Source organism: Ovis aries, chromosome 14 (genome assembly GCF_016772045.2).
Source record: "Ovis aries strain OAR_USU_Benz2616 breed Rambouillet chromosome 14, ARS-UI_Ramb_v3.0, whole genome shotgun sequence".
Taxonomy (NCBI): Eukaryota; Metazoa; Chordata; class Mammalia; order Artiodactyla; family Bovidae; genus Ovis; species Ovis aries.
The window spans coordinates 38999507-39010347 of NC_056067.1; the positions used below are offsets into that span (position 1 = coordinate 38999507).

The following is a 10841-nucleotide window of genomic DNA, read 5'->3' on the forward strand; positions in this document are numbered from 1 at the left end:
GTCTCTCAATAAGTAAACGGTACGATTTGAGCCATGAGGTCACTAAGGTTTCTCTTAACTCTTGGGTGGATGATACTTTTCATAGGCTCACAGGAATTCTGAGATGTCTGCTGCGCTGGCTTAGCAAAGGTTTTTGTTTAGATCTCACCTGACATCTTATTTTTCCAATAACTCCATAACAGGAAAATTAAGAATTCACAGCATAAGGATAAAATTGCACAGGTTTTAGTTGCCTTAGATACCCTGTACTTTGCACAGCTTGTTCTAACTGGAGTAGAACTTTGTGAACTAACAAGGAAAGGAGCCCCAGATGTAGGAATTAAATAAGCATGCTGCTGAACAAGTTGTAGAGCATGATCTCAGCTGTGTTTTGAAAATATCTACAATTCTGTATCTATGTATCCATCATCTAATGTATCTACTGTCTATCACCTATCTATTTATCATCTGTAGATCTGTTGATCTACTATCATCTATCTGTCTTGATGAATGGATAGAAATGGCCAGATCATTACCACTGCCTGGGCCTTGCAAGACTCTCACTTTTTACTCTATACATTTCTGTACTATTAACATTTTAATAGGTCATTTTGTCACACAAAAAAAGATTTAATAAAAATTACCAACTGTAATCCTAACTACTTCTCTGACAATCCTTTCAAACATCTCACAAATTACCTAGAAAGAGTTAACGCAGACAATTCCAGAAGGCTGAAGTGTTCAAATTCCTGATTTGGTGGTGGAGGTGGAGGCAGGGTTAGAGGTAAAAAGCACCAAAAAGTGAAGAGGGGGGGAAAGAAGAGGGCTGGTTGCTCTGTTCTTACCTGAACCAATAGCATGAGAGTTTCAGGCCCAACGCCCATTTGTGGGACTATTTCAGGCATCAGAGGTTGCATCTGAATTCACGGTCACTGTCACTTGCCAAACAACTTAGGCAACTTCCTGGTTTGGCTGCTTGGAGGCTGCTTCTCCTTTACTGTGAAGGTAAAATCTCAAGCTTCAGCTAACCTTGTGATTTGGGATGCATGGTTTTTTCTTTGTGGTGTATTGACTTCTTTTTCCACAGGGCAGCAAGCTGCTCATAGGATAGGTCTTTATTTTTACTAATGATAATGCTAACACTAAATTTCTAACAATATGGAATAATTCTTCCAGGTTATTCTTTGCACAGGACAAGACACAGTCTGTTGAAGTGTAAGGAGACTCTTCTTGCATGGAAAGGAAGGGATACCTACGCTTTCCTTGTTTAACATTAGTTTTCTTGTCATTCTTTCTTGGTTTTGTGGACAACATAGTTAAATTTTCATGGTGATGATGTAGCACACAGTGAATCTCACGGTAGATAAGCATTAAATGGAATACTCTGCTAATATTGTAGAATGGTTATTTTGCTTATTTTCCATCTGAGTGAAAAGTCTTTAAATTGCCCTCATTCATTCAAAGCTACTTTACATGTGAAAGGAGTTTGAAAATAGATGTCTGGCAAAGTCACCCCAGTGTTTAGGTCCAACTGTAGCTGCCCCACTGGACTATATCTGTCCTTAGAGTCACAGTGACCCCTTCTTTTCCCCATAGTCTTTGCTAGTCATAGACCCATATGTGATTCAGATGCAGGACCACGGCAGCCTCCCCTCAGTTCTGGATGTGCACGTCAACGTCACTGGGAGAAGCTCCGTGCTGAGGAAAGTGAAAAGCAGGAAGGCCAGATGGTCCGTGAGGCCCTCGGAAATGTCCAACAAAACTTTCAATCCCATCCGGGCCATTGTGGACAACATGAAGGTGAAGCCAAATCCAAACAAGACCATGATTGCTTTGTCGATCGGTGAGTTGAGTACACTTAACCAAGAGGCAGGCATTGTTCCTCTCACCCCATCCTCATGGGTTGGGCGGAGGGGACGGAAGTGGAGGGTGGGTCTGGGTACTGGGCTTGGAAGAATAACCTCTTTGTGGTTCTTGAAAAGGGGACCCTACTGTATTTGGAAACCTGCCGACAGATCCTGAAGTTACCCAAGCAATGAAAGATGCCCTTGACTCAGGGAAGTTTAATGGCTATGTACCCTCCATCGGTAAGTTCACCCTGAGACTCTACTCTGGCAGTTTCCAAATCTTCTCTGCTCTTCTGACAGGAATAAATTTCTAGCAGTTCTCTTTGTTTCCCTGATGCATAATTCCTAAGGAGAGGCTAAGATAATATGGCTGTTGAATTTGGGGAAAGGAGTCTCAGAATGCTTAACCTCAAGCCATCACGGTCCAGCTTCTTTCCTGGCTTCTTCTGGCATTATGGCACCTCCCTGTTTCCGGTTCCCATTACACACTCTGCTCAAATAACACTCCTATCCTATCATTGCTCATTCTCCACGGAGGCCTTGAGTTTGGCTGCAGCTGCTTCTTGACAGAGCCGTCTAGCTCCTAAATCAATTTATTTACTGCCCTGTGTAAATACTTCTTGGCGTTATTTCTCCTCCTCTGCATATTCAAGATTTATTTTAATTATGGTCCTGGTCACACTCTCAATGTAACTATGCTTGTTTCAAGGCAAAAACAAACAAACAAAACAAACAGCAAAGAATGAGTTGTTCTATTAGAGAACAGAAGGTTAAGACAGGAATAATTTTATTTAGGTGTAAGTCTTGCCTGGCAAATCCCATGGACGGAGGAGCCTGGTGGGCTACAGTCCATGGGGTCGCTAGGAGTCGGACACGACTGAGCGACTTCACTTTCACTTTTCACTTTCATGCATTGGAGAAGGAAATGGCAACCCACTCCAGTGTTCTTGCCTGGAGAATCCCAGGGACGGGGGAGCTTGGTGGGCTACCGTCTCTGGGGTCGCACAGAGCCGGACACGACTGAAGCGACTTAGCAGCAGCAGCAGCAGCAGCAACTCTCTCCATGTATTGAACATTCCTACCCTAAGCATTTTGATAAGTGACTCCTTGACTTTGTTTCAGTGTCACACACTTCCCCACTGTGTATATGTGCAGAATAAAAATCAGCTTTCATGCTAAAATAGAATTTAAAAACACTTTAAAGAGATATCAGGAACATGATTTTTAGGTTGATTATTTACATTTTATGCAGCTTCATAAATAAAAATCAAAACAAAATAAGACCAAAAGTTAGTTATAAAAAGAGTTTATACATAATGAAAGGGAATATGAAAAAGAATATATCTATGTATAACTGAATCACCTTGCTGTACAGCAGAAATTAACACCATATTGTAAATCAACTATACTTCAATACAATTTTTAAAAATGTTTATTATGACTTTTATATTCAAAGTATTAAGAAACTGATTTAACCTGAAACCTAAAACCAAGTCTCCATTTGACAAAGGATATGAACTCAAAGGATATGAACACTTCATACCAAAGGAAACACAGATAATGTTTATCTGTGGTTTTTCTTAGCAATTAAGGAAATGCTGATTAATTTCAAGAGAACTATCTGTACCTATTAAGTTATCAAACATTAGGAAATATTGCCTCTAGCTTTGGTAACTGAAGATAATCTTTTTGGACAGCAATTCTGTAAAACATAATAACTGGTATGAAACTGTGTATACTTCAAGCTTGCAAGCCAACATTTGGAAACATTGCATGAGAATATAATTTAAAATGAAAATATTTTAATTTAAATATAATATAAAAGGAAAATACTAATAGGTATACAACACAATGTGAAAAAGTTAAAATGAACCCAGTGTAATGAACTCATTAATTACAAGTTTTCAAATATAATCCCTGAAAGGGATTTAAGAATAATCTAAATCCTGTATCTTAGATTAAATAATCTAAAAGAAAATAAAGCATAATCACAGTAACCAAGATGCTGCAGAATACTTTATAGTTTTGTGAACTCTTCTTGTTATTATTTATACATTTGTGTGCTCATTATAAAATTGTAAGGTACAAAGTTAATCTTCTTTAACTATAGCGACTGAGAGCTGAACCGAATGCTATGTGCTCTGATCTGGGACAGAAGGTAGCCTTGAAGCCCTGTGACTTAAGGGCATCGCTGTCAGTTGTGGTATGAAAACTTCCAGCTTTCTTCTTCTGTTCTTTTCTCTCAGGCTGCTTATCCAGTCGGGAGGAAGTTGCTTCTTATTACCACTGTCCCGAGGCACCCCTGGAAGCTAAGGTGAGCCCTAGACAAGTTGCTAGCTCTAAAAAATTGCTCTAGAGCAAAAAATTGCTCTAGAGCAATTTCTGTAAAGCAATACTAGGCAAACTCTACCCTTTGTTTCTGTTCCACGAGGAATAAGGGTTTTAAGGGAAACAAAAACTAAGAATAATTTCTCTTTGGCAATTCCAGGACTTTTTATATGGGGAGGCCACTAGTCAGTGATTATATTTAATGTAATTATAGTATGATAATAACATTGCATACAACTTATGTGATGTTTGTCTCATGGAGGCTCAAAGGACTCAGAGGTCACCCTATATTTGATTTTCTGCAAAAGATCATTGAAAAACAGTAATTCATAAATACCAAATAATTGGAAATTTTAATTTTACCAATAGGGTCTTTTATTAATCTGTAGTTCCCTTCACTTACCTAAGGTCACTTAGATGGGAGGATCGAGTTTCCATGGCATATTGGACTCATGGCAGGGTCAAGTTTAAATGCCCTCCACTCTGTTGTTTATAGGGTGGAGGTCAACATTTCTTAACGTTAAGGGGAGCCCTTTGTATTTCAGAAGAGAGCCGTGCTTCAAATCTCTGGTCAAAAGTAAATAAATAACCAGGTGAAAAAGTCCAAGGTCATAATGACCTCTCATGGAGGTCTGCTGAGTCACAGCCAACCTGTCCTTTTTAAAGCGATTTTTTTCTTTTAAGTGGCCAGCATTTTCAACAGCCTCTAGATATGGACATATATAAACATATTCGTTTATTTCAATTTTGGCCTACTATAGTCCCCACTACTTTACATAGGATTTTTAAAAGAAAGCTTATTTTTGCTTCCCACTCACTCATCTGATAATCCCTTTTCTCCTGTTGCTGTTGGAACCCCTAACAAAACAAAACTTTTCTTCACAGGATGTCATTCTGACAAGTGGCTGCAGTCAGGCTATTGAACTGTGTTTGGCTGTGTTGGCCAACCCAGGGCAAAACATCCTAGTTCCGAGACCTGGCTTCTCTCTCTACAGGACTCTGGCTGAATCTATGGGAATTGAGGTCAAACTCTACAATTTGTTGGTAAATGACTTTTTAATTTTAGATACAAATTAGATAATTTTAGATACAAATGCTCAATTAATACTTCATAAACATACATGACCATTAGCTTAGCAGAGAAAGATCTGAAAAGTCTGAGACCACAGACACATTTTGTGACTTATATTATACCTTTGAGTGAAGTGAGTAGTCTTCCTAAATTTTTCAGAATCATCTTGATCTCAGTGTTTTTCCCCTCCCCAGCCAGAGAAGAATTGGGAAATTGACCTGAAACAATTAGAATCTCTGATTGATGAAAAGACAGTTTGTCTTATTGTTAACAATCCATCAAACCCTTGTGGGTCAGTGTTCAGTAGACGTCATCTCCAGAAAATTTTGGCAGGTAAGTCCAACAGATTTCACTTGACAGGAAAGAAGATGGGGATGGAATCCTTTAGCTGTTTCCTGGAGTGAGAAAGAAGTCCTTCACTAAGTTCCGAGACTAGGATAGAGGTCAGAGGGCTCCAGTGGGGTCCCTAGTGAGTGGTGTCCCACTGGAAAGGTAGAAAGAAGGAGAAAAAGACTTGCCTCTTAATCACTCCCATCATGTGGAAGAAAGGACTTGAAATATCTAGTTAACTAAACAGCAAATTTAGGCTCTGTACCCTGGAAGAATATGAGAAGAATTTGTAGTTCTTGAAGAGGAAGACAAAACCCACAAACATCGAGTGTAAAGTATAAGCCCAGGTAAATATTTCAGTGCTAAGGTAATTCATATTAAAAATGACATCAGCATGTTTCTCTTATTTTCAGTGGCTGCAAGGCAGTGTGTCCCCATCTTAGCTGATGAGATCTATGGAGACATGGTGAGTCTCGGGCAGGATCTAATTATTTCATTCATTCCCTAGAGTCAGGGGTTGTACATATTACTGGGCTGGGACCAGTTTCCTCATTTTAGGCTTCTTTTTTTAACCCAGACAAGACACCAGGTTATATGTTTTTGGATAGTTCCCTTTGAAGCTTCTTGAGATCCCAGTCATGCTTCAGGGTAGAAAGAGCCTGTAAATCTGAGGCCCTGTGCTTAACGATATAAGGGAAATCTGGGGAGGGATGGGATTTGGAGGGATGCCAGAAAACAACTGTAAGAAGCACCTCTTCTCCTCAGGTGTTTTCAGATTCCAAATTTGAGCCTCTGGCTACCCTCAGCAGCAATGTCCCCATCCTGTCCTGTGGAGGGCTGGCCAAGCGCTGGCTGGTTCCTGGCTGGAGGATGGGTTGGATCCTTATCCATGACCGAAGAGATATTTTTGGCAATGAGGTGAGAATATATATATATATTCTAAATATTTATTTATTTGTTTACTTATTACTTGCTTGCTTTATCTCACAGTGGTGGTATAGATGTGAGATTTTCCTTTCTAGGCCCTGTAGTTCTGTGTGCCTGGAAAGACACTGGATAAAGATAGTACTGGTTATTTCTCTCCAGAACTCAGTTTTTCTGTGTTGGTGAGGAAGTTCCATCTACCTCCAATTTTATCACCACACAAAAAGAAGCAACAAGCAGTAATGATCCCTAATACTATTTGTGGGCTTACAAGGTACCAGTGCTTTACGTACTTTATTTCATTGTAATTCTCCCAACAACCCTGTGAGGCCAGTATTGGTATTATCTCCATGTTACAGCTGATAAAAATGAACTCAGATAGGTTGTATAATTTTCTCAGAGCCACACAGTCAGTGTGTGGCAGAGCTGGGCTACAAACCCAGGTGGTCTGACTTAAGAATGACACGAGGCACCACCACGTCTCCAGAGATTGAAAACTAACCCTAACTCTGCCTAGATAGAAGATAACAACAACAACAAAATTAAAAAGAGACAAAAATAAACACTTTATAGAAAGAATGGTCAGAACAAGAATCTCCACAGCAGGGATGCTTAAGAAAGGTTAAATAATGTGTTTGCCGGGGGGCTTTTAGATCCGAGATGGGCTGGTGAAGCTGAGTCAACGGATCCTGGGCCCCTGCACCCTTGTCCAGGGAGCTCTGAAAAGCATCCTGTGTCGCACCCCTCAAGAGTTCTACCACAACACTCTAAGCTTCCTCAAGGTAAGGGCAGCCTGTAGCCTTCCACTCTGGGAGTCAGGGAATGCCTCCAGGGAAGCCCCGCCATTATGGGGCTTCCAAGCCAGAAGGTGGCATCATTGTCAACATTCATCCATACATTTCTCTAACTTCTGGCAATCCACTCTGCTCCTGGCCTAAAGCTGTGAGTGGGCAGAGTGTTTTTTCTTGTTAACTCCTTATGCCAGCAGAGCAAACCTAGGTTCCTCGCCTTTGATGTGGGCTCTCTTTTTAATGACCCAGTTTTTCTTTAGCTGAAGTTTTTATCCTTGATGTCTCTGCCTCTTCTCATAGTCCAATGCAGATCTCTGCTTTGGGGCATTGGCTGCCATCCCTGGACTCCGGCCCATTCGCCCTTCTGGGGCCATGTACCTCATGGTGAGTATGTGGGTGGCAGGTGAGGGAAGCCAGTCTGCAAGGCTCACAGAGACAACCAGATGGGCTCCTGAGCCAGTCAGTTTAAGAACTGCCTTGTTATGAATTGTCCTACTGATGTGGTTTAAACTCAGTGCTAAATAAAAAGAAAGAAAAAAAAACCTCTTAAAATGACAACTTTTCAATACAGAGAATTGTTTTATATGCAGATACAGAGATGATATGACACGAATAAGAGGCTTTCCACACTACTGTAGCTCTCAACCAGGAGAGATCTGCTTCCCTTGGAGTGTTTGGGGATATATAGGAATGTTATTTGTTTCTAGAAGGACTGAAAGGAGCTATTGGCATCTTGTGCGCCAGCAATGCTGAATATTTTCCAATGGGCAGGGTAGTTCCATGCAATCAAGACTAGCCTGGCCCATAGTACCAATAGTGCCTTTTTTAAAGAACACTAGCATCCTATTTTCAGCTTTCATTTATCAGCATCCAAGAAGGAACACTTCAATAAACTATTAATATGAATATATCCTCTCTTCCCTATGAAAAACTCCACAAGCTCCTAAGAGCAAGAACTCTTAGTTATAAGTAGTGGAGTTCCAAGATATTTTTTACAGCAGTCCCTGCCTTGATTTCTGGCATAGGGAGTGGCCTGTTTTCCCTCCTTATGATCAGTTTGCCTTTCCCTGTTATTGGTATAGGTTGGAATTGAGATGGAACATTTCCCAGAATTTGAGAATGATGTGGAGTTCACGGAGCAGTTAGTTGCCGAGCAATCCGTCCACTGCCTCCCAGCAACGGTGAGTGCTTGCATCCCTCTCAGGTTTCTCTAGAAACTCTCAATGGTGTATAGTGCCTTGGGAGCTCTCCCTGAGCTGGTCTTTAGCCTTTTCCTCCCCCAACAAAGTGTACAGTTGGCCTTTATATGTGCAGGTTCCGCATCCAAGTATTCAACCAACTAGGGATAGAAAAATATTAGAAGAAAAAAAATTCCAGAAAGTGCCCCAAAGCAAAACTTGAATCTGCTGCAGCCTGACAACTATGTACATAGCATTTACATTGTATTAGGTATTATAAGTAACCCAGAGATTATTTAAAGTACACAGGAGGAGGTATGTAGGTTATGCAAGTACTATGCCATTTCATATACGGAACCTGAGCATCCTCAGATTTTAGCATTCTCAGCGGTTATGGAACCAACCCCCCTATGGATACTAAGAGACTACTTACTGTATTCTCTTTTGAGAAGATTCTTACTGGTGGGTGTCATGACCTCTATTTAAAATTTGTTTCTTCCTCATCATTATCCCATCTGATTCAGGAAGAAAAATTGTAGTTGGACATTCTAAGTGAGAGGAAATCAAGCTTGTTCCACAAATTCCTTTTAAGATAAATTAACTCAGTTACTGGTTCAGCATCCCAGTGGTGGGAACTGATAGCCCTGGGTAAATGGTATTGCTGCCTCTTGCTGATTAGGGCCCTGGCCATACTAGGGTGGTCTAGTCACTGATTCAACTGCTCTGAGAATAATATGCTTTTATTTTTGCAGTGCTTTGAATATCCAAATTTCTTCCGAGTGGTAATCACAGTCCCTGAAGTGATGATGCTGGAGGCCTGTAGCCGGATCCAAGAGTTCTGTGAACAGCACTACCATTGTGCTGAAGGGAGCCAGGAGGAATGTGACAAATAGGATGGAGTCCATTCTCCTGAGTATGTGTCCCGTCTGGCTGGGGAAACTGGACTGAGCCCTGCTGCCCCTCCAGGAATCAGGTGCTCCTGCTGGGAAAGGAGCCTCACAAATACCACGTCAAGGGCAGAGAATTGCTCTGGCTTTCCCCAGCTATAGCCGCACACACACACTCTAAACCCCAGATTTCATCTCACTGTGCTCTGCCGGAGTGACTCACTAATTCATTAATCCATCCTTCTCCTGTTCGATTTCCTCCTTTTATCTTGAGAGTACCAGGTAAACAAAGTTGCCCAGGAAACAGCAGGGACAAGAAAATCAAGAGCTTAGGATTCAAGAAACAAAAGATTGAGGGAACACAATCTTATTCTAAGTAAGAACACACTCTCTGTAGTCAGGTTTGAAGCCCAGCTTTTCTGGCTCACTTCAGGTGTACCTCACTGTATGTAACAGTGCTAGAAGGAAAGAAGTTGGGGACACATGTATTTGGTTAATTCTAAACACATTAAGAAAATTTGCTAATTTGAAGGATACATTATAGAAACTTGTTGATTTTTTGGTAGAGAATTCTTTTGTGACAAATAATTCAATTGATAGTTTCTAAATATAGATATATGTATATCAGGCTTTCTTAAAATGAAGGCATATCTGTACTAAAAAAAAAAGGAGGAATCAGAGGACCTTCCAGAAATGCTGCTGTGTAAGGGCCAGAATTATCCTCACTTGTCAATCATTATTACTTTTGCTGTAACATTGATACTGATTTATTGATATATATATTATATTATCTTTTCATATGTTTTCTAAGAAACATTTATATTGACAAGATCTTTTATTTTGCCAAGGGCATAAATTATTGTTTTTCTTTTTTTATTTTAATAAATTTTACTAAGTATTCTCTTCTGTGATGCCATTTTTCTCCTCTGTGGGAAGTTTCTATCCCCAGGTGCTGCTTATTGCTCAACCTGGTTGATGTATTACCCACTAGGTTTCGTTTATTTCTCTGTTGCCTAGATCCACTAACCACTTACTGGGTAACAAGTTGAATTGGTTCAGCTAACCAAGAGAATGAGGTGTGTCCAAGATCTTTTTTCCATATGAGCTTTTTCTCTGCAAATCCTCTTAGGCACAGTTGCCTACTTTTTTCCCCTCACCATTCCCTTGGAGGAGGGAACCTGAAGTTATCTTACAAGGTTAGGGGAAGGAATGTATCATAACCATCCTGGAGATTCCTTACTAAGGGATATTTTCCTTGTCTAGAATAGGATCTTCGAGTCCCAACCCTGCCAAACACACTCAATTAACTTCCTTTACAAAAATAAACATCAAATGTCCCCCTTCCGATCTAGCTGGACTTTAGCGAAATCAACTAAAATTTACCCTTCAATTTTCTTCAGCAAATCCAAAAGGAATATACAAATGATTGAGATGATGAAAATTTGTTTCCTGTATGCCAACCCTGCAAGCTTTTCGAAAATTCCTGGCTCCTCTTTTCCTGTACT

At 40.4% G+C, this 10841-nt stretch overlaps 1 protein-coding gene across 2 annotated transcripts; it reads left to right on the top strand.

The window, feature by feature from the left end:
* Positions 1-904: 904 nt before the first annotated feature.
* TAT (tyrosine aminotransferase) lies at positions 905-10234 on the top strand. 2 transcript variants are annotated; one of them, XM_027978159.3, is made up of 12 exons: positions 905-984; positions 1576-1822; positions 1962-2066; positions 4073-4140; positions 5040-5198; positions 5421-5559; positions 5970-6022; positions 6322-6474; positions 7134-7262; positions 7572-7655; positions 8354-8452; positions 9202-10234. In XM_027978159.3, exons 2-12 carry the CDS (start codon positions 1609-1611, stop codon positions 9340-9342), a joined length of 1344 nt encoding a protein of 447 aa, XP_027833960.1. In that variant the 5' UTR covers positions 905-984; positions 1576-1608; the 3' UTR covers positions 9343-10234. The 2 variants fall into 2 exon arrangements, with proteins under 2 accessions (XP_027833960.1, XP_042087837.1); XM_042231903.2 differs by having other exon boundaries at positions 1609-1822.
* Positions 10235-10841: the final 607 nt, after the last annotated feature.